This window comes from Rana temporaria, chromosome 1 (assembly GCF_905171775.1).
Source record: "Rana temporaria chromosome 1, aRanTem1.1, whole genome shotgun sequence".
NCBI lineage: Eukaryota > Metazoa > Chordata > Amphibia > Anura > Ranidae > Rana > Rana temporaria.
The window spans coordinates 431,748,877-431,773,750 of record NC_053489.1 but is presented as its reverse complement, the minus strand read 5'-3'; the positions used below and the strand labels follow the sequence as shown (position 1 = coordinate 431,773,750).

Here is a 24,874-nt window from a genome sequence, read left to right as displayed (position 1 = left end):
TAAAGCATTCAGAAAACCTTACTCGCTGATTGGACATTCGTTTACTGCTCTACTCACTACAATCACCCTAGACCACGATTAAAGGTAACTTAATACGCCGATCCCAAAACAACCAGCGGCTCCTGAGGGGGTAGCGCTACAAAAATGTTCATTTTTAATATTTTGTCAATGACTGTCTGAAGTCAGGAACCCATGGACATTACCAAAGACTGGGTTTCCTCCTTTCTGATGCTTTGCCAGGCTCTAACGGCAGCTGTCTTCAGTTGTTCTTTGTTTGTGGATCTTTCTACCTTTAGTTTTGCCTTCAGCAAGTGAAATGCATGCTCATTTGGGTTAAGATCAGGTCATTGACTCGGCCATTGCAGTATATTCCACTTCGTTTCCTTAAAAAGCCCCTGGGTTGCTTTTGCAATGTGTTTTGGATCATTGTCCATCTTTACTGTGAAGCACCATCCAATCAACTTTGCTGCATTTGGCTGAATCTAGGCTGACAATATATCTCTAAACACTGCAGCGTTCATCCGGCTGCTTCTGTGTTCTGTCACATCATCAATAAACACCACTGCCACTGGAAGCTATGTATGCCCATGCCATCACACTGCCTCCAACATGTTTTACAGATGACATTGTGTGCTTTGGATCATGAGCTATTCCAAGCCTTTTCCACACTTTTTTGTTTCTGTGATTCTGGTACAGATTAATCATAGTTTCATCCGTCCAAAGAATGCTTTTCCAGAACTGGTCTGGCTTTTTTAGATGTTTTTTGGCAAAGTCTAATCTGTCTTTTTATGAATGGTTTTATGAATGGTTTGCACCTTGTGGGTGAACCCACTGTATTTGCTCTTGTGAAGTCTTCTCTTGATTGTAGACTTTTACAATGATACGCCCATCACCTGGAGAGTGTCCTTCACTTGTCTGGATGTTGTGAATGGGTTTTTCTTTACCATAAAGAGAATCCTGTGATTATTCACCACTGCTTTTTATACCAAACTGTTGATTTGGCCACTCCTAATGTTGCTGCTATCTCTATGATGGATTGTTTTTGTTTTTGAGGACTTACAATGGCCTGTTTCATTTGCTTGGACAGCTGCTTTGAACGCATGATGTAGATTTAAATACCACACTTAGAATCAACGCCAGACCTTTTACCTGCTTAATTGATGAAGAAATAACGGAGTAGCCCACACTTGAAAACGGTTAGATTCAATTGTCTAAGTACTTTTGGTCCCTTGAAAAGGGGGGTGGCTATTCTTAAGAGCTGTAATTGCTAAACCCTTCCTCCGATTTGGATGTACATACCCTCAAATTAAACCTGAGAGTGTGCACTTTCAGCCCATATACATGATATAACTATAGCTTGAATATGTTTTGGTAAATACCTGAAAAATGTAAATTGTGCCCGTTTCCAAATATATATGGACCTAACTGTATATGCAGTCCAAATGCAATGCAATTTTAAAATAGGTCCTGTGCATTTGGAGCAGTGTGGTGTGATTTTGCTCAAGGAGAACCCGGACGCAGGTTGTCTGAGAAGCTTGAACGAACCATCGGGGATCTGGGTGACCGAACACTGACAGATAACCTCAGTACTGTCATTCGGTGACCCCAAAGAGAAAGACTGGGGAGGAATTGCTCTGCTGTTCACCATTGTCAGCATTGAGCCTGTGGCAGAGGCCTCATCTGGCATCTTATTTAAAGCGGTGGTTCCCCCTTAAAAACAACTTTTTTTTATTCCATTGCCCCCCCACATTCCATCACGATTAAGGCACATATTTTTTTTTTCCTGCTGTACATACCTTACTACAGAATATTCACCCGTGCATCCGGGTTGCGAGTCCCGCGGGAGTGGGCGTTCCTCACATGCTGTTGATTGACGTTTTGCCAAAAAACAAGCTCTCCCCCCGTCGCGTAAGCCGCGTCACGATTGGCGAAAGGAGCCGAACGGCGATGCGCATGCGCAGTATAGCGCCGACTCGCCGTTCGGCTCCTTTCGCCAACCGTGACGCGGCTTACGCGACGGGGGGAGAGCTCGTTTTTTGGCAAAACGTCAATCAACAGCATGTGAGGAACGCCCACTCCCGCGGGACTCGCAACCCGGAAAAACGGGTGAATATGCTGTAGTAAGGTATGTACAGCAGGAAAAAAAAAAATATGTGCCTTAATCGTGATGGAATGTGGGGGGGCAGTGGAATAAAAAAAAGTTGTTTTTAAGGGGGAACCACCGCTTAAGCCCTGGTTCACACTGGGTACGATTTGGAACGATTTGAGATGCGATTTGACATGTCAAATCGCATCTCAAATCGGCGGCAATTGTCAGCAATGGCACTGTCCTAATCAGCGCGACGCCGCATCTGCGATTTCAAAAAGTAGTTCCTGTACTACTTTTTACGATTTCGGGCCGCGATTTACATTAAATTGCGGCCGAAATCGCGGCAAAATCGCGGCCGCGAAATCGCGGTAAAATCGCGCATTTTACCGCGATTTTGAATTCGCAGCAGTGTGAACCTAGGCTTAAGGTCAGAGCCAAGTCAGCAATAGTGACTTGTTCTTCCCAGCAACTTTAAAGTGACACTTCGGCTGCCAGACTCGTGGCAGGGGTCTGTCCGGGGGCACTTCACCCACTCTGGCTAGAGTGGCGACAAACTGTATCTACTACTGAGAGCAGGATTGCTCTTCTCTTATCCAGGCCTGATACTGCAAAGTTCTCTTGCTTCATCAATCTTTTCCTGTCTACTTCAAGCTGGTGTTGGTCGTGTTGGGCCGAGAAATAAAGCATTCAGAAAACCTTACTCGCTGATTGGACATTCGTTTACTGCTCTACTCACTACAATCACCCTAGACCACGATTAAAGGTAACTTAATACGCCGATCCCAAAACAACCAGCGGCTCCTGAGGGGGTAGCGCTACAAAAATGTTCATTTTTAATATTTTGTCAATGACTGTCTGAAGTCAGGAACCCATGGACATTACCAAAGACTGGGTTTCCTCCTTTCTGATGCTTTGCCAGGCTCTAACGGCAGCTGTCTTCAGTTGTTCTTTGTTTGTGGATCTTTCTACCTTTAGTTTTGCCTTCAGCAAGTGAAATGCATGCTCATTTGGGTTAAGATCAGGTCATTGACTCGGCCATTGCAGTATATTCCACTTCGTTTCCTTAAAAAGCCCCTGGGTTGCTTTTGCAATGTGTTTTGGATCATTGTCCATCTTTACTGTGAAGCACCATCCAATCAACTTTGCTGCATTTGGCTGAATCTAGGCTGACAATATATCTCTAAACACTGCAGCGTTCATCCGGCTGCTTCTGTGTTCTGTCACATCATCAATAAACACCACTGCCACTGGAAGCTATGTATGCCCATGCCATCACACTGCCTCCAACATGTTTTACAGATGACATTGTGTGCTTTGGATCATGAGCTATTCCAAGCCTTTTCCACACTTTTTTGTTTCTGTGATTCTGGTACAGATTAATCATAGTTTCATCCGTCCAAAGAATGCTTTTCCAGAACTGGTCTGGCTTTTTTAGATGTTTTTTGGCAAAGTCTAATCTGTCTTTTTATGAATGGTTTTATGAATGGTTTGCACCTTGTGGGTGAACCCACTGTATTTGCTCTTGTGAAGTCTTCTCTTGATTGTAGACTTTTACAATGATACGCCCATCACCTGGAGAGTGTCCTTCACTTGTCTGGATGTTGTGAATGGGTTTTTCTTTACCATAAAGAGAATCCTGTGATTATTCACCACTGCTTTTTATACCAAACTGTTGATTTGGCCACTCCTAATGTTGCTGCTATCTCTATGATGGATTGTTTTTGTTTTTGAGGACTTACAATGGCCTGTTTCATTTGCTTGGACAGCTGCTTTGAACGCATGATGTAGATTTAAATACCACACTTAGAATCAACGCCAGACCTTTTACCTGCTTAATTGATGAAGAAATAACGGAGTAGCCCACACTTGAAAACGGTTAGATTCAATTGTCTAAGTACTTTTGGTCCCTTGAAAAGGGGGGTGGCTATTCTTAAGAGCTGTAATTGCTAAACCCTTCCTCCGATTTGGATGTACATACCCTCAAATTAAACCTGAGAGTGTGCACTTTCAGCCCATATACATGATATAACTATAGCTTGAATATGTTTTGGTAAATACCTGAAAAATGTAAATTGTGCCCGTTTCCAAATATATATGGACCTAACTGTATATGCAGTCCAAATGCAATGCAATTTTAAAATAGGTCCTGTGCATTTGGAGCAGTGTGGTGTGATTTTGAGCTCCATAGAGTTGAATGTAAACCACATGTAAAAGGCATTTCTGTTTAACCTCTATCTGCCCGCTCTATAGCCGAAAGATAGCTACAGCATGGGCCTAAATTGCTGGTAAGGCGTCCACGTACGTCCTCCCACATCCTTCGTGTATGAGCTGCCTGCGTGCCCAGAGGGGTGCACGCGGCTCGCTCTGTGATCAGCGAGTCCACGATACTTGGCTGATAATAGATTGGAGATCAGTTGTCAGCCAATGACAGCTGATCACATGATGTAAACAGAGCCGGTAATCGGCTATTTGTTTTCCTTACGCTGACAGCTGATCAATGGCTTCTGTCAGAGGGACAATGGTCCTGAACAGGAGAGCCACTGCAGCCTCATCTTTGCCCACTAGTCCCACCTACCAGTGCAAATCAGTGCCCATCAGTGCTGCCTTATCAATGCCCATAATTTTTTTTCAGTTTTTCTTTGTTTAGCAAAAACTAAAAACCCCAGTAGTGATTAAATATCACCAAAAGAAAGCTCTATTTGTGTGGAAAAAAATGCTAAAAATGTAATTTGGGTACAGTGTTGCATGACCGCGCAAATGTCATTCAAACGGCAACAGCGCTGAAAGCTAAAAATTGGCCTGGGCAGGAAGGGGGTGAAAGGGCCTAATAGGCAAGTGGGCTCTTGACAAGAGAGAAATCCAAATCACAGCTGTATCTAAATTGCATTAAAAATGCATTGAAATTTCCTTCATAGGGTGTATTATACACCTCAAAGACTGGCAGTGATGTATCATACTTCAGATGACCGATGCCCCAAGAGCAGGCGAGAGATTGGTAATTATATCCACATGGTCTGGCTGTGTGTGTTCGCGGGTGCAGGAGTTCTGGAGGGCAGTGGCTGCTGACATGGATTCGATTAGTGGGATATCTGTCGGGCTTGACCCCTTGGTCCTATTACTAGGTATCACGGATAATTTGCCTACGACCACGCACAAGAAACTGTTTATTTTTTATGCTGCATTTTACGCCAGAAAGGCCATATTGTTCCAGTGGAAGGCTACGGAGCCTCCTCGGGTTGCTGTCTGGAAAAACCTGGTAAACGCAGCTTTGCCCCTATATAAATTGACGTACATGGGACGTAACTGCCCTGGGAAGTTCCACAAGATTTGGGCAGCGTGGGTGGCGGCGAGACATCCCACGCTGTGATCCCAGGCAATGGGTGCCCCTGCGGCCCGGTCTGGTGGACTCCAGGTTTCCCCATGGTAGAACCTGATGGAGATATATTCCCTTCTTCCCCTCTCCTTGTCCCCTGTCATTTGTTAGGGTGATTTCAAGTACTAATTTTTTAAGCTAAACCTTAGCAGTTTAAAATTTTTCCCTCTTTTGTTTAACTGCTCGTGTCAGGCTCATCATCTGTAATGATTGGGTACTTATGGTATGCCCAGATATTGCCCTTTTTTCATGTGAATCTGATATGTTACTTGATATACTGTGTTAGCCTGATACTGCTTGGCTTCTTGTTTTGTCCTATGATTCTTTTTGTTTCTTTCTATTTTCTCCTGCTGTCATATTGCTCACTGTATTTCTGTTACGCTACCAAACTGTTTCACCTGTAACTGATTGATTATCAAATAAGCATTCCTTCTGTTAAAAAAATAAATAAAAATGCATTGAAATTGATCTGCATCAACTCGCACTGGACATGTTCCTTGAATTTGCGCTAACAAACTCGCACTGCATCAGTTTGAACCTAGTATTAGTGAAAATCAATATAGGCAAACACTGTCACAGCATCTTCACCATTTCCCATTTACATGTGGAGAACCCTTCACAGATAGTTTGGCTATCATGCATTGTGGTGTGCTGTGATACAAAAAATGTTGAAAGGATGATTTTAGGTCCATTGTGGTGTTATACGGCCCATTCAAATAAATGGACTGCCCAAATGCAACACATGTTGGTGCATGACCTCAACCAACCTGATTCATGTGAATGGGCCCTAATATTGAAAGTCATGGGAGAAAAACTGCAATCTTACATTGAGGGTCAATGGAAAAAATGTCCGCTTACATTGTTGGTCAGTGGAAAAGAAATGCCCCCTGCATACTCCCGCTACCTTCATCTCCAAGGTATAGCCACTAATGGAGTGGTACTCCTTATGGCTAGTACAGACGATTAAAAAATCAGACGAAAGCTCTTCCATTGTTTTTGGAATGTTGGTCCCACATCGAACCCAATGGGCATTACTAATGGTGGAAAATAATCGTAAGACAGAATACAACTTTTCACGTACGTAGCAATGTGCCACTGTACAATAGTAAGTGATGTAATTGCGTGTGACCCCTCTTCTAGCAACACTTATAGTGCAAATTCGAATAATAAAATCAAAAAATATTAGAAGAAATTTCAAAGGTAAAATAAAGAAATGACAACACAATTTTTTTTTATTATTTAAAAAAAAAATTAACAGCTTATTTATTAAAAAAACATAGTCCAAAGAGTATCATCATGATAAACAAATGTAATTCAGAAAACATGGTATTCAATCTACACTATATTGCCCAAAGTATTGGGACACCCCTCCAAATTATTGGATTCAGGCATTCAAATAATCTCCATGGCCACAGGTGTATGAAATCAAGCACCTAGGCATGCAGATTGCGTCTACAAACATTTGTGAAAAAATGGGTCACTAAGGCTCGATTCACACCTATGCATGTTGCTTTTGAGCGTTTTTGCAGTACTTTTTGCGGTGCTTGCTGCGTTTTTTGACTTGCGTTTTTACCGCGATTTTGCCGCGATTTGCGTTTTAATTTTTTTTTACATCAATTTAAATAGTTTTACATTTGATTTAAAAACCAGGTTAAAAAAAAACGCAAAACGCAAATCGCTGCAAAAACGCGTCAAAATCGCGGTACTTTGGATGCGGGTTCATTGACTTCTATTACATGCAAAATGCTGCTTTTTGCGGGAAAAAAAGTCCCCAAACCTTTCCAAAAACGCAGAGGCACAAAAAAGCATTGATGTGAACATGTTCCATAGGAAGCCATGTTAAAAAATGTCCCTGCTTTTCTGCAAAATGCACCAAAAAACGCATTAGTGTGAATCGAGCCTAAGGCCCCATGCACACGAGACGCTGGTAAAACGCGTGTTCAAAGGCATTTGGACAGCTTTTTCAACTGCCCCTGAACACATTCAATGTTATCCTATGTGTCCATGCACACAGTCAAGTTTTTCTGCGTTTTTCGGCAGTTGCGTTTATGCTCGTTTTTTCAGAAGCAAAAAAAATGGGTTCAGTTTCCGCGTTTCAGACGCAAAACGGCGCTAAACGCGGAAAAACGCGGTACCGGAGCTTTGCCGCGATTTCGTTTATAGGCGTTTTTAAAGGTGACCGATTATTTTACATTACAGGTCTCAAAAATGATGGCAAATGATGAAAAACCATTAAAAAAACATAAAAAAACTGTAATTGCTTTACAACTTGTGGCAGGTGACGTGGCCAGTGGACAATCCACAACTTGTGGCAGGTGACATGGCAAGTGGACAAACCACAACTTGTGGTAGGCGACGTGGCCAGGTGATGTGGCAGGTGACGTGGCCAGTGGACAATCCACAACTTGTGGCAGGTGATGTGGCCAGTTGACGTGGCAGGTGACGTGGCCAGTGGACAATCCACAACTTGTGGCAGGTGACGTGGCCAGGTGACATGGCAGATGACGTGGCAAGTGGACAATTCACAACTTGTGGCAGGTGACTTGGCAAGTGGACAATCCGCAGCTTGTGGCAGGTGATGTAACAGAAAACACCAGATGATGCAAACTATTGCGAAACGTGTCGGGACTCTGCTGCTGCCATGCACTATTTCTTATTGATGTCCTTTTTATTCAGCAAAACTAATTACCTCCAAGTTGCTGCCATTCCCCCCTGTGCTGGTTTACGTGATGTCTTCAGGGTATCCTCCCAATCGTATATCCAGATCCGGTTGATGTGGTCTTCACCAACTTACATTCAGCTTGTATTGACCCTTTAAGCGTATGCTTATTTGGGTTCAATACCTCTGGTAAGCCTCCGCTTCTGGTGGTGGTCATTTTCACAAATCATTTACTTTGATTCACCGTGGTGTTTGGAACCATTCACTTGATTACTCATCCATCAACAGTTTATTTTTAACTATCCACTGTCATTGATTTATTATATATGGACTTTTTCATTTGATTACACTGTCAATTGGTGTTAACACAGACTATTAGTACCATATCATTATCATTATTATTATTTTTAGCGCCACAAAATTGTTTTCTGTTTTTTCACTGCTTTCTTGTTTCACTGGATTGTTTGTGGCTGCTAAGTATTTGGATAGCGCAGATTTATTTTTGTTTTTGTGGCAGGTGATGTGACACGCTAAATACAAGTACACTGCTGCTCTCTCAGCTGCTACTCACTCTGGTCTCACAAAATAGCTGAAATGGTTAAATATTACTGTTTTTTGAGCTTATGGGGGGTCATATGATGTTTCTTAACTAAACGCTTGTAAACGCAAACGCGGTAAAACGCTGCAAAATTCGCGGCAAAACGGGCATTTTAAACGCCGTTTTTTGCGTTTGAAAACGTGTGTTTAGATGAGTTTGCATCTGCGTCTCGTGTGCATGGGGCCTTAGGAGCTCAGTGAATTCAAACGTGGTACCGTGATAGGTTGCCACCTGTGCATCTGTGTGTAGCGCCCCCTTACTTTCAGTATGGGCACTATGCTAAAGTTAGTGGGGAATGGGAGAGTTACTTTGCTCCCATTCATAATTTGCTAAAATTGGGACTTCTGTCACTCCAGAAACTTCCACTGGGTCAGTCTGTGCTCCAGGGATGCAATACCATCCCTGGCCAGCAGTTGGCGCCATAGGGGTTCTGGCAGAGCAACTTTCCCCAGCAGCCAATTAGAGGAGCTTTTCCCTTGCGGGGCATGCTGGGGGAGGGTATATCTGTGACAGGTGTCATGTGCTAGGCAAGTTTTCGCGGGGTCCCGGTTCCAGGTGCGGCATCCACCTTCAGGGTGCGCGCATCCATGGACCCCGCCAGCGCAGCTCACCAGGCCAGAATTGCAGTCTACACAAACCCTCATCCGGAGGTAAAAGGGGACTCCAGTGACTTACTGGGTCCCCAGTTCTATTGAAAGGATCCCAGGCTGGGTGCCGCTCGAATTGGGGGGTCGGCTTGAGGAGAACCCGGAGGCAGGTTGTTCAACAGAGCTTGAACGAACCATCGGGGATCTGGTGACCGGAATGTTGACAGGTACGTTTTGCTGTCATCTGGTGACCTATGTTCAATCTACTAGGAGGATTCGCTCAATTCGTCCATTTAGCTCATTCAAGTAGTAGGCCTGTGGCAGAGGCCCTAGAGCCAGGTCTGTGGCAGAGGCCTGTTCCTCCCAGCAACCTAAAGTGACACTGGCTGCCAGGCTTGTGGCAGAAGTCTGTCCGGGGGCACTTCACCCACTCTGGCTAGAGTGGCGACGAATGGTAACTACTATTATTGTGCTGCTGAGAGCAGGATTGCTCTCTCTAAATCCAGGCCTGATACCGCAAGTTCTTTAATGGCTTCATCAACCTTTTCCTACCTACTGCATGTTGATGTTGGCTATGTTGGGCCTGAAATAAAGCATTTGAAAACTCTCCTTCATGTAATGGACATTCGCTCACTACTTTATTCATCAGCTACACCCCTAGACAACATTGAGGTAACTTAATATGCCGATCCCAACAACAAACCAGCGGCTCCTGCGGGGGTAGCGCTACAACATCAAGGAGACTCCTGTAGGACTCCATAGGGCCTGACAGGCACAGTGTAAGTGTTAACCAACATACGTGGAGACAGGTAGTGCAGCCAGGAGACTTTAGAAAAAGTAGCTCAGAGAGAGAGAGAGAAAAAAAAAGGAAACAAACACCACACACACAAGTGTATGTAAATTCTGCCACTCGATAATAAAGTGATTGTAAAGGTTACGTTTTTTTTTTGTAAAAATAACAAACATGTTTTACTTACCTGCTTTGTGCAGTGGGTTTTATATAGAGCAACCTGAATCCTCCTCTTCTGGAGGTGCCCCGATGGCGCTCTTGGCTCCTCCCCTCCATTGGGTGCCCCCTTGGGAGAGCTGTTATCTGGGGGAACCCGTGCGGGCACGCTCCTGAGTCCCACTGCTGCGTCCATTGACACAGACAGTGGGACTCGCCCCCCCATGTGATTGGACACACCACAAGTTTGGCAGCCGATATCAGACAATTATTTTGGCTGAAACCTGCTGAGTGGCTGTGTACACTCACACAGGGGGTTATTTACTAAAAGCAAATCCACTTTGCACTACAAGTGCCCTGCAAATGCAGTCACTGTAGATCTGACGGGGACATGCAAGGAAAAAAAAAACAGCATTTTAGCTTGCACATGATTGGATGATAAAATCAGCAGAGCTTCCCCTCATTTCAGATCTACCCCTCAGTTCTACAGTGACTGCACTTCCTAGTGCACTTGTAGTGCAAAGTGGATTTGCCTTTAGTAAATCAACCCCACAGAGTTCTTTGTTTACAAGCACAGAACTCTGTACATAGCAACAACAATCTGTCTGTTCAGGTTGGAAAAACAAGCCAGTAAAAGCATCACACATTACACATTTTTAGGCACACCATTAACCCCTCCCCAGCCAGTGTCATTAGTACAGTGTCAGTGTATAGCCACTTGGCGCCCAGAGTACATCATATGACGTCCTGGGATTTGTGGTGGTATATCTTAATAATGGGTGCAGCTACAGGCATCATTCAGATATTGTCGTTTTCAGCCGACGATTCCCTTCACCATAAGAATGATCATGGCGGCTGTTCCGCTGCTTGATCGTTCTTATGGGCGGTGAAAGGGGACTCCCCCCTCCCGCCACCCTCCGATGCTTCTCCAGACTCACTGCTGCGATCGGTAAATCAGAGACAGAATCCACCGGCCCCGAATGCTGATCATCTATTTGTGGGGGGAAAAGGGACATCAATTTTCTTTGGGTACAGCATTGCACGACCGCGCAAAAATGTCCTGAACATTAAGGCCTCATGCACACTGGATGTTTTTAATACCTCCAGTGAGGTGCCTCTGGCAGAACTTGGGAGCGCACCCACATCGGTGTCCCAAAGGAGAGCGCTTCTCCGATAGGGCATTCGAAAAGAGGAGGAGCTACTAGCGCTGATGAGGGACCCCAGAAAAGGATAATCAGGGCCACTCTGTGCAAAACCAACTGCACAGAGGAGGCAAGTATGACATGTTTGGTATTATTTTTTTTAAAGGCTAAGGCTGGGTTCACATATGAGTACGCATGCGGCTCACAGCAGGAGTCTGGTGCGTCCTCATTCACCCTTTCAGCCTGAATTTTTGGCTGCATTCGGACCAAAAGTTGCACAGGGCTTGAGTGTAAATCGCACCGGAGCTGCTGTGGAGATATGTGAAACGGCTGCATAGAGAGCTGGACTTAATCTTCTGCTGTGCAAATTGTATGAGGGGAAACCTGCATCCAATTTGCACTAGCGTGAACCCAGCCTAAAGTATAGCAATTCTAAATATAAAAAAATGGCCTAGTCTTTAAGGGGGTAAATCCTTCCAGGGGGTGAAGTGGTTAAAGTAGCTCAATGCTAAATAGTCTGGTCATGAAGGGGGTAAAACAACACAACACCGCTTTGTCTCTGAGGAAAAGGGTACTGCCTTGAAACACATTAGCCGTTTGCGATGCCATCGGGTCCCTTTCAACATCCGACCCAGGTTGCAGGTGTCTAGAGACACGGTTCCATTTGCGGATGTACCGATAAGCGCTTTTTAAAACACATTTGTTTGCGAGTATGATTACTATTGCTACAGTTTTATAATAAATTTTATATTTGGTAATGCAGAAGGTCAGTGCGCCCTCCTTTCCTCTTTCTTTGTTTCATGAAGGGGGTAAAACCTTCCGGAGATCAGGTGGTTAAATAGGACAATTCTTCATGTGCTTTTTGACGCTGAGAAGGTGCACGTTATCCGAAAAGGTGTGAACAGGGCTGAAGAAAAAATAAAAAGCACACCATGTTTGCACAGTGGAGCTTTTATAGCCTCCAGAGCTAACTGTAATTTGTCAGGAACGGTGTTGTAGGGAAACTATTGTTGCAGAATACTCCACATGCCCACATTCTACACGGCAAGCAGGTGCAGCCGACTGTGCAGTGAGGTTTTCTGCCTCAGAGAGAGCTCCGCTGTAACCCGCCTAAAGTCAGAACTGTGCCAGCAAACCTATAGACAGGCACAAAGCCAGTAACAAAAGCCGACTGCAAAAATAGTAAAACGCCAAAACACAGCTCTAAACGAGCGCCTCTGCTGTCAGCCATAAAATGGTTGCATGCCAGTCCGCCACTCCCCTTCAATATGCGCACCCTCCTACTCTTCTAGACTACCATCTTTAATAAGGGCATGGGGAAGGAAAAGCCAGCCACACACTCTATCAGACACCACACCAGTGATTCCCCCATGTGCCCTCATAAAACATGGCCGCACCAGCGTAGCGCATGGCCCTGACATCACTCGTGTCCCCGTGTCAGGATTGGACGGCGCTGATCACTCCCGCCATTGAATGAAAAGTGACCGTTGCCTGGGGAGAAAGAAGCACCGGGCCGACTCTTGTGTGTCATATTAACTGCTTGGCGGGAAGTCCCTGATAGAAACATGGCTACGTCCACTCCCAGCCGACAGGCGCCCCTTTTGTCGCAGTCCCCGGCTCGGGGCGCTCGCACCCCTCTCTCCCCAACTCGTATCAGCCGCCTTCAGGAGAAGGAAGAACTGCAGCACCTCAATGACCGCCTGGCGGTCTACATAGACCGGGTCCGATCTCTGGAGCTGGAGAATGACCGGCTCATGGTGAAGATCTCCGAGAAGGAAGAGGTCACCACCCGGGAGGTAAGTGTCACGGTCAGGGGACCCCTATATGACAGCCATGCCGGGCGGCTCTGCTGTACTCTACATGGCAGTCCATTCATCACAGGAGTGGGGGAGGGGGGCATTGTCCTCAGGCTGGGAGGAGGAACTCCATCCGCCTTCATTCAAACTTTTCACAGATCAGAAGAAAAGGAGATCTGTTTTATCTTTTATAAGCTGTAATATCCCTCCAATACAATAGAGGGAGGAATCGATCCATTTCATCACACTGGCAGTGTGGTGAAATTAATTTATCTGTTCATCTATTTTTGGGCAAAACTTTCTTTTGTTATTAATTATTATTAACTTTGGGAGAGGAAAAAAATGATTCCCTTTGGGGTGCGCTTTGTTTTTTGCGCAGTCACATTTTAGGGCAGCCCATTAATTTCAGTGATCTGCACTAGGCGTGAGAAAGGTTCAGGCACTTTTATTTATTTTTTATTGATCCTGCACCAAAACACACAGTGCCATGTGAACATGCATGCGTAGGGGTGCTGTTAAGAATTGATGTCACCCATGCACATCTGCAAAAGGTAGCGCAATTTTGCACCCATTTCCGTACCTGAGCCCTGAAAGCAGATCTAAACCTTTCTATCCTTTACAGACTCCTAGGAAGCTGCTTTTGTTTGATCTGCAGTCGTCATGGTGTTGTGAATGTGATCAGTTAGGACACCAGCCATTTGATGGCTCAGTTGACAGCCACAAGCGACTGTGACAGTTCTTCACAGCATGCCTTTAAAGCAGAACTTTACCTATAACAACTTGATACACAAAATATTGTTCTTTTGCCAGAACATATATTCCACATTAAAGCGGGAGTTCACCCGAATTTTTTTTTTTTAATATTAGATTGATGCTCATTTTGTCAAGGGGAATCGGGTGTTTTTTTATTTTATTTTTTTTTTTAAATCGAAGCAGTACTTACCGTTTTAGAGATAGATCTTCTCCGCCGCTTCCGGGTATGGTCTTCGGGACTGGGCGTTACTATTTGATTGACAGGCTTCCGACGGTCGCATACATCGCGTCACGAGTAGCCGAACGTCGGTGCGGCTCTATACGGCGCCTGCGCACCGACGTTCGGCTACTTTGGGAAAATCGTGACGCGATGTATGCGACTGTCGGAAGCCTGTCAATCAAATAGGAACGCCCAGTCCCGCAGCCCATACCCGGAAGCGGCGGAGAAGATCGCTCTCTAAAACAGTAAGTACTGCTTCGATTAAAAAAAAAAAAAAAACACCCGATTCCCCATGACAAAATGAGCATTAATCTAATGTTAAAAATGTACTTTTTGGGTGAACCTCCACTTTAATAATTATGCTACCAAAATGAATGTGCTGTAAATTGCCTCCAGCATCGCTCCAGTTTTCTCTTGCTGTAGGCTGCCATTTTGCTGAAGTCCAGAGCCCCTGAACAGCAGTAAATCATAAAGCGGAACTAAACCCATCAATTTAAAGTGGAACTTTACCCATAACAACTTGATTAAAAAAAATAATTCCACATTAACAATTCTGCTACCAAAATGAGTGTGTGCTGTATATTCACTCCAGCATTGTTCCAGTAGTGAGAGAAACTAACCGCTCAGTAGTCTTCAAAGAACCTCCACGCTGAAACCAAACCATGGGAGCCGGCAATGCAATAGTGATGCAAAAATACGAAGGAAACTCGGACAGACGCACTCCAAAAATGTCCTTTTAATTAAAATCGATCACAAAATAAACATGCCACAGCAAAAAAATTGGAACAAAAGCTAACGTTTCGCACTGTAGCTTCAGTGCTTAGTCATAGCTAGTCTAGCTATAACTAAGCACTGAAGCTACAGTGCGAAACGTTAGCTTTTGTTCCAATTCTTTTGCTGTGGCATGTTTATTTTGTGATCGATTTTTATTAAAAGAACATTTTTGGAGTGCGGCTGTCCGAGTTTCCTTCGTATTTTTGCATTGTTCCAGTAGTCTTCTTGCTGGAGGCTGCCATTTTGCTGAAGCCCAGAGCCACAGCTGTAAATCATAAAGCGGAACTAAACAGTTTGATTGTGTCCTAAACCAAACTGTCAAACCATGAAATGGCTGGTGTCCTAACTGATCACATGTGCAGCACCATGGCAGTTGCAGTTCAAACAATAGCATCTTTCTTGGCTATAAGGAATAGGAGGGTTTATTTCCGCTTTAAGTCTCCATTCACATCTAGGCGACAAAACGCCGGACGCTTGTGCCGCTAGAGGGGGAAATTCCCATTGCTGTCTATGGAGATGGTTCACATCTCATAGACGCCTGTCGCCTGAAAAAAAGTCCCCCGACCCTTTTTTTTCAGGCGACATTGGCGTTCGCCCATTGACAGCAATGGGAAGAATTTGAAAAACAAAAAAAAAATATACACTATCCGCGGCAAAATACGCGTTGCTTGTCGCGGAGATGTGAATGGAGCCTTAGGCTGTCAGCAGATCAGCGCAGATCAGCCTCTACAAACTCGGCAGTGCCTAAAAATGGAGAGCAACTGAGCATGTGCAGAGCAGGATGAGAGTATTATTGGATTTGAAACGGTATAAGCACTTATATTTCATGTTTTACATAGCTCTTCCTGCAAAAGGGGGCCAACCTGAAGTGATCTAGCAGGACTTAATTTTATGACTAAAGTTCCACTTTAATGGTTTAAAAAAGCAGTTACGCTCCTGGAATTGCCAGCTGTCCCATTAGTTGTGTCCTTAAACAAACTGTCAATCCATTGAATAGCTGGTGTCATAACCGATCACATGTGCAGCATCATGACCGTTGCAGATCAAACAGAAGCAGCTTAATTGGCTGTAAGGCCTCATTCACATCATGGTGCAGAGACGTCCAGTTTTTCTGCATGGACACCAAAAAAAAAAAAATTGTTCTCTGTGTCCTGTTCACCCCACAAAATGTCGATTTTTGAGCAGGTGTATGCTGCAGATGCAAAAAACTGACATGACAAAAACATTGATGTGAATAGGGCACATAACTGACGTGCACGAAAACTGATGTCTTCAATTGAAATCTGCACACTTTTCCCTTCAGTTTTCAAGCACGTATGGTGTGAACGAGCCCTTAAAGATAGGAGGGTTTAGTTCCGCCTTAGGACTGTCAGTAGATTGGCCTCTACACACTCGGCAGGGACTAAAAATGTGCAGAGCCAGATGAGACCGTGTATTACTGGATTTTAAACCGTATAGACCCCGGGATCCTCCAGCTGTTGCGGAACTACACATCCCCATGAGGCATTGTAAAACTCTGACATTCACAGACACGACGGGAATTGTAGTTCCTGAACAGCTGGAGGGCCACCATTTGAAGACCCCCTGGTATAGACACTTATTTTTACTGCTTTACCTGTAAAGGCGTCCAACCTGAAGTGATCTAGCAGGGCTTCTTTTCTGGCTAAAGTTCCACTTTAATGTAACTGTTTTGGGAAACTGGTAAATTCGCAGGTTTAGTTCATCTTTAACCACTCCCCAACCAATGTACACATCTATGCGTCCTCGGGAAAGTGGTGCTGATATCTGGATGATGGCTGTAGTCATCATCCAGTTATTCTTTAGCTCCGTACTTTTTACCACCTGTAAGACCAGGATTTTTCTGACACTTTTTGTTTCCAAGTAAATCTGTATTTTTTGCTAGAAAATTACGAAGAACCCCCAAACATTATACCGCAAATAAAATGGTGCGTTTTTGCAATTTATATGTCACGCAGTATTTAACCACTTAACCACTTCCTTACCGCGTCATTGTGAAATGACGGCGGCAGGAACCCCTCCTCGATCCAGGAGGACGTCATGTGACGTCCTGGGCTTTGCGGGTGGATATCTGAATGATGCCTGCAGCTAGAGCAGTGGTTCTCAACCTGGGGGTCGGGACCCCCTTGGGGGTCGAATGACGATTTGCCAGGGGTCACAGAATGCTGGGCTGTTTCTGAAGCCCGCACCATTCTCCCAGCCTTTTTGCGGCTGCCCAGCAGGGCTGTCCCTGGAGCCTGCGAAAGCCCAGCTGGGCTGTTCCTGGAGCCTGTGGCCACCCACTCAGCCTCTTTTCAGCCGCCCATTCAGTTCACGGCATGGGTGGGGGGCAGAGACCAGAAGTCAGCTGACTGGTGAGCATTGTGAAGTGGGAGAGACTGGAGGAGACCCTATCTCCTGATTTTGGCATAGGAGTCACTGTTACGAGACACCACAAAGTCGGAGACACAGTGAGTAACACTACCCGTGATTAAAGTTGCCATTATAAGTCCCCACTACAGTTCTCAGATTAGCAGATAACCTTGATCAAGAGCAACTAAGTTGGCTGATCAGAACTCCCCCCCCCCCCCCCCCCCCCCCCAGCACTGCCACTCGTCCGAACTCTGTGCCAGCAATGCCACTAATCCCCCCCCCCCCCACCAAGGAGTGAAAAAAGGAATACAATTAGAGAATACATAGATAGGAGAGGAAAAGAGGGGGAGGAACAAAGAAAAAGGGGGAGAAAGAATAAGAGATAAGAGACAGAACAAGAAAGACGGCTAGCGCGAGGGATGGGGGGGAAAAGCAAGAAACTAGGATAGAGAGAGATAAAAGGGAAAGAAAGGGTAACAACGAGAAACAGTGGTACATCGTAAAATATACCATAAGGGGTTTGAATACTGTATGAGTGGAAGGGACTCAGGGAGCGCTAAATGTCCGTGGGTTGGGGGGGACGCAAATTACTTGTCTTGCCTCGGGTGCTGACAACCCACGCTCCGAAAATTATTTTACTGTTAGGGGTCCCCACAACTTGAGAAATTTTATCAAGGGGTCACGGCACTAGGAAGGTTAAGAACCACTGAGCTAGAGGCATCATTCAGATATCCTTCTCTCCTGCCGGCGATTCTGCACAACGTAAGAACGATCATAGCGGCGATTCCGCGGCTGGATCGTTCTTACAGGCGGCGGGAGGGCACATCCCCCCCCCTCCCGCCGCCATCCGGTGCTTCTCTGGGCTCTCCCGTGCCATCGGGGGCCCGGAGAACGAATCGTCCGGCGCTGGCAGGAAGCATAAAGATGACTGGTGACCAGATGGTCACCAGTCATCTCTATGACTGTCGGAGGACCCGGGCGCGATGTGATGACGTCACGCCCGGGTCCCCGTAAGTAAACAAAGCCACAATTGCGGCTGCTAAGCAACAGCAAGCATGAGATCGGTGAATTTTTTTTCACCGATTTCATGCTTTCCAGCCTGGAGGAGAGATGTGGGGTCTTATTGACCCTGCATCTCTCCATAAAGAGGACCTGTCACACACATTTTACATTCCTTGTAATAGGAATAAAAGTTATAATAAAAAAAAAAAGTGTAAAAAAAGAAATAAATATGTAAAAAAATAAATAAATAAAAATATTTTTTTTTTAACGCCCCTGTCCCCAGTAGCTCGCGCGCAGAAGCGAACGCACACGCAAGTCCCGCCGACATATGTAAACGCCGTTTAAACCACATATGTGAGGTATCGCCGCGTGCGTTAGAGTGCCAGCAACAATTCTAGCACTAGATCTCCTCTGTAAATCTAAACTGGTAACCTGTAAAAAATTTCAAAGCGTTGCCTATGGAGATTTTTAAGTACCGAAGTTTGGCGCAATTCCATGAGTGTGCGCAATTTTAAAGCGTGACATGTTAGGTATCTATTTACTCGGTGTAACATTATATTTCATATTTTACAAAAAAATTGGGCTAACTTTACTGTTTTGTTATTTTTTTAATTCATGAAACAATTTTTTTCCAAAAAAAAGGCGTTTGAAAAATTATTGCGCAAATAGCGTGCAAGATAAAACGTTTCAATGACCATCGTTTTATTCCCTAGGGTGTCTGCTAAAAAAACATATATAATGTTTGGGGGTTCTGCGTAATTTTCGAGCAAAACAATTATGATTTGTACATGTAGGAAAGAAGTGCCAGAATAGGCCTGGTATGGATGGGTGTATAACTGCCCTGTATGGAAGTGGTTAAGACCCGGACCTTTAGGCAGCTAAAGGACCCTATGGGGGCATAGTTTTATTGCATTTTTATTAATAATTTTTTTTTTTTTTACTAGTAATGGCGGCAATCGGCGATTTTTATTTTATTTATTTATTTTTTTCTGGTGACTGCGACATTATGGCGGACACTTCGGACAATTTTGACACATTTTTGGGACCATTTGTCATTTTCAAAGCAAAAAATGCATTTAAAATGCATTGTTTACTGTGAAAATGACAATTGCAGTTTGGGAGTTAACCACAAGGGGGCGCTGATGGGGTTATGTATGACCTCATTTGTGTGTCTAACTGTAGGGGGGTGTGGCTGTAGGTGTGACATCATCGATTGTGATTCCCTATAAAAGGGAATATACAATCGGCGCCACAGTGAAGAACGGGGAAGCTGTGTTTACACACAGCTCTCCCCGTTCTTCAGCTCCGGGGACCGATCGCGGGACTCCAGCGGCGATCGGGTCCGTGAGTCCCCGCGGTCACGGAGCTTCGAACCGGGTCGCGTGCCCGAGCGACCCCACGGCTGGGCTTAAAGGGCAACGTACAGGTACGTTGATGTGTCCAGCCGTGCCATTCTGCCGACGTAAATCGGCATGAAGGGGTCCTTAAGTGGTTAAGCAGTGGTTCTTCGAATGCAATTAAGAAAATGAAAAAAAAAAAAATACACTTTAATGAGTATTAATGCACACAAACAAAATATAACCTATTTTCTATATAAAAGATAGTGTTACGCCGAGTAAATGGATACTAAACATGTCACGCTTTAAAATTGCGCACACGCTCGTGCAATGGCGATGCTTTAAAAGCCTTCACAGTTTACCAGTTTAGAGTTAGGTGAGGTCTGGTGCTGGATTTATTGCTCTCCCTTTGATGTTCGCAATACCTCACGTGTGGTTTGATGCTTGCATTTGCATATTTTTTTTTTTTTTTTTTGGCACTTTTATAATTTATTGCTGTCACAAGGTATGTAAACATTCCTTATGAAAGCTGTAGGCAGTGACAGATATTCTTTATGGAGAGATCTGGGGTCTAAGCATCTGTCCACACCAAGATCAATTCAAATTCAGAGCCACATTGGAGATGATGGACACTTTTGGACTGAATGTTCATGCAATAAATGGTGCGACTGCGAAAAGTCACTGCAATTATCCAATCATGTCAAAATCTTATCTCTCCCCCCCCCCCCCCCCCACGTCTTAAGTCTGGATTCGCACTGAATTTGCATGGGGCTGACAGCAGAGTCCGATGCATCCCTGTTCTTCTTTTCAGGGACTAAATTCAAACCTGAAACGGTGAGACGCACAGGACTCTTGTGCAATATGCTCCGCAGCTGCCACGGAGATGTGTGAATCGGCTCCATTGAGAGGCAGGCACACTCTCCTTTAATGCGAATTATCCCACATCCAAATTGCATAAGTGTGAACCCAGCCTGAATCCCTAATAATGTGTACATGAAATAAGTAAACATAAATTAGCTTTTCACATGATTGGGCAATTGCAGTGAATTTCCACACATGATTGTGTGAGGATTTACAAATCTTGTAGATCAGCCTCCATGAGCGGGTCTAATAGTGGTTCACATGAAGTGATTGTGCTTTGACAGGCTTTACTTGTCATAAAAGAGCAGGTTTCTGGTGTGGAGGCTGGTGATGGTGTATTGTTTGCTGGTACATTTAAGATCACCGCTTGCCAGAGAGAAGGCTCAGCTTAAGGTGTCGTTGACATGCTTTAGTTTGGTGCATGGTCTTTGTTCTCTTTGACAGCTACTTCTATGGGCCATTGTCTGGTGGGATTTAACACCAATCGCACGTCTTTTGTTCTGGCTGAGTTTATTTAATACAGAACATCTTGTTACAAAACAAAGGCTGATTAGTAAAAAATAAATAAATAAATTCTCCCTCTGCATGTGTCCTCTGTGCTTTTGTTTTATAAATACAATAATTTTTTTATTATTATAACAAAACGTAAATTCTGGCCTTTTTTGTTTTTTTTGCGTGTAGTATTCCATAGCATCAGGGGCTTAAAAGCTTTACTCAAGGAAAATCCTGATAAAATACATATGGTTTATTTGCTAAAGGATTTGTATTTCTTTTCTATTCAGTCCCTGCAATTTGCATAGCTAGGTAGATGATACTACTTAGAATAAAAGTAGTACAACAAAAGCTCATTTGGCTGTACTTCTGTGGATCACAGGAATGCAGTTCATTCTGTGCTTCAGTGACCCGTCTTCAGCCAGCAGTGGACTAAAGCTCCCTGTCACCTGGTGTCACAGAGCTGGTCCAGGCTTGGGAAAGATTGCGACTATATGGCTTGGATCCACTCAAAAGCCTGGACCAGCACCTGGCTCGGCCTCTCAGCTGGGAGACTGAGGCAGCTACTCCCTTCCCTCCCTAGCCCAGTGCTCCAGTGAGTGCTGGAGGGGCAGAGCAGAGAATTGCTGACCGACAGTCATGGCTCTCTACTCAGAGTGGCAAGACAACTGAGTGATCAGCTGTGTTTGCCCAGTTTTCTGCCTAAGGCCCCTTTCACACGGTCGGACTGTTCAGGTCCGCCTGTCAGTTTTGTCGGCGGACCTGAACGGCCGCTCCATACATCTCTATGGAGCATCGGATGACAGCAGAGACATGTCTGCTGACATGCGATCCGCTAAAATCAGATGGAGGGCAATACCTCGCCAACCGTCCATATCGGATTGGGTGAGATCTGATGAAAACGGACATGCTGTCCGTTTTCATCAGATCTCTCCATAGGAGACAGTGGCGCTGGACAAGCCCCTCCCCGCTCAGTGAGCAGAGAGGGAGCTGTCATCCACCGGCTCAGCGGAGAGATCTCCCGCTGAGCTGGCGGACCGTTAAAAGCGAATCCGTCCCCGTGTGAAAGGGGCCTTAGAGCTGACGGGGGACAGATTCAGCATTCGATTGATGCTGCATCCACCTAGGTAAATGACAAACTTCTTTTTTTTTTTTTTTTTTTTTTCAATAGAAGATTTTTATTGAATTTTTCAAAGTACAAGAACATAGGCATAAGGGTAACAAAAGTGATGCCACATTGAGATAAAGGATACAAAGAAAACAATAGAGAGCCATGAAGAAATATCATATATCAATAATAATCATCACAGGTAGGAGAAGCAATACCCGTAGTATACATGTAAATTATCCAGTGTTATATTTAGTGGTCCAGGTTTCCCATTGTCTGTCGAATGAACTACCTCTTTGTGCGTTGAACGCTAGGATCCGTTCAAATGTGTAGTTTTGTTGAACCCTCTTAGTTAGATCAGTCTTATTGAGTGTGTTAGCGTATTTCCAATTTTGGAGTATTAGTGATCTAGCCGCTAGCAAAATGTGGGATACTACCTGTCTCGTGTCATGTGGGATGATTTCCATTCCCACATGGAGAATAGCCAGCGCAGGGCTAGGGGAAATGAGCACCCCTGTAGTGGATGATATAAGTTTAAAAGTTAGATTCCAAAAACTGGTCACACTGGGGCATTCCCACATCATGTGGAAAAGGTGGCCTCTATGCCCACAATTCCGCCAGCAGAGAGGTGAGGTGGAGGGGGACATAAGCGCAAGCCTGCAGGGGGTATATTGCCACCGGTTAATAATTCTAATCATCAATTCCCAATGACCCGTGCAGTGTGATGCCTTTTGGATGGAGTGAAATGCAAATTTCCACTGGGCTTCGGTGAAGGTGGATCCTAGGTCTTCTTCCCATTTAATGTGTTTCGATGATTTGTGGAAAACTGTTTTAAGTTGTAGTGTGTTATAGTAGAGAGCTATACCTTTATTGTGTGCTTGTCCCCCCGTCAGGTGTTGCCATATTGCCGTTGGTAGTTGAAGTACCGGGGGAGGGTGTTTCTTTAAAAAGTGGACTACTCTCGTACAGGTGAAAAGCAAATGTGTCGGCAAGTTATATTCCCGCCGTATGTGGTTCACCGATTTAGGTCTCTGATTGTCCATTAGATCTTGTATTGTGTGGATCCCATGTGAAGTAAGGGCTTTTAGGGACAGCATTGGTACATGAGCTTCAATCCAACTAAGAGGGAATTTGTGATCTACAGGTCTACAATTAGGGGGTTGCTGTTTTAGGAGGAGTCTCCAGACCTGCAATGACGTGGCGATTGTTGGGGGCATGTCAGATGTGTCCCACGGTATCCATGAGTCTCCCAAGAGAACCGACAATAGGTCAGGTGTGGGAGCTAGGGATGCCTCTATGTCTACCCATATCGGAGTGTCGTTGGAGGAAAACCAGAGCTTGAGTTGGTCAAGCCTGGTCGCCCATAGGTAGTCTCGTATATCCACCAGACCCGCCCCCCCCCCCACACTCTTGTGGGGAAGTAAGGTTTTGCGTGTGCACCTGGCTTTTTTCGCTCCCCACAGGAATTGCCATTGTATTTTGGAGAGAGCTTTAATGTGCTGTGGTGAGATGGTAATAGGGAGCGACCTGAACATATACAAGATTTGTGGTAACAAAAGCATCTTAAACGCTGCTAATCTCCCCATCCAAGACAATTCCTTCTTTGACAGATTATTGGTTTGTGTGGTCATGTTATGTAGAAGTGGACCCATATTGACATCAGCCAAGGATTTAGTGCTGTTGGTCACTTTGATTCCTAAGTAAGTTATGTGCTTGTCGTTCCATACATAAGGAAGGGAGTTTTGTAGTAGGGAGCGGTCAGGAGCTGGGACACCTAGACTGAGGATGAAGGATTTCGAGTAGTTAACCTTGTAGTAGGAGATCTTACCAAAGGATATCAGCGTGTCATGTACTGCAGGGAGCGAATTGCGCGGATTCGTCAGCATTAGGATCACATCATCAGCGAATAAGTTTATGACATGTGAAGTCGAACCAATACGGAACCCAGTGATGTTGTTGCGCGTCCTAATGGCTTCCGCCAGGGGTTCCATCATGAGATTGAAAATTGTCGGGGATAGTGGACACCCCTGGCGCGTCCCATTCGTAATATGAAAGGGAACAGATAACATACTGGATGTGTACACTCTTGCTGAAGGGCAGGAGTACAGAGCCAGTATTGCATCCTTGATAGTGCCCTCAAACCCAAATTTAGATAATGTCATTTGCATGTATTTCCAATTCACCCTGTCAAACGCCTTCTCTGCGTCTATAGAGAGCAACAGAGAAGGCGTTCGGGTGCTCTCCGCATGGTGGACGATATTGATGACCCTCCTGGTAGCATCCGAGGTCTGCCTTCCCCTCACAAAGCCCATCTGGTCACGTTTTAACTAGGGACGGAATGAAATCTGCTAAGCGTTTGGCCAGTACCTTGGCGTAAATTTTGATATCCGAGTTTAGAAGAGAGATAGGTCGGAAGTTGGCTGGAGTGTCCGGTTCTTTGCCCGGCTTAGGTAGGGTGATTATAAAGGCTTGTAGCATGTCAGGGGGAAATGATGCTGTCTTTGCAGCTTTTGCGAATACTTTTTGCATATGCGGTGCTAGAAGAGGGCCAAAAATTTTAAAGTATTCGTTAGAGAACCCATCAGGTCCTGGGGATTTACCACTGGGTAGAGTGGATATAGCACATTCTATCTCCGACGTAGTGAACTGTGAGTTCAGGGAGAGTAGTTGGTCTTCTGATAGGGAGGGCAAGTCAGTTGTCCGCAGGAATTCTGAAATATGTGCTGACGTGGGTTGGTGAGTGGAGGAATCGTCTTTTATGTTGTAA

General features: G+C 44.9%; 1 protein-coding gene across 1 annotated transcript in view; it reads left to right on the top strand.

The window, feature by feature from the left end:
- The first annotated feature begins 12,758 nt into the window (after positions 1-12,758).
- The window catches only part of LMNB2 (lamin B2), a 58,363-nt gene continuing 46,247 nt past the window's right edge, over positions 12,759-24,874 (top strand). Inside the window, exon 1 of the mRNA XM_040325688.1 lies at positions 12,759-13,190. Within this exon, the coding sequence (XP_040181622.1) occupies positions 12,960-13,190 (231 nt within the window). The 5' untranslated portion in view covers positions 12,759-12,959. The remainder of the gene's footprint in view (positions 13,191-24,874) is intronic.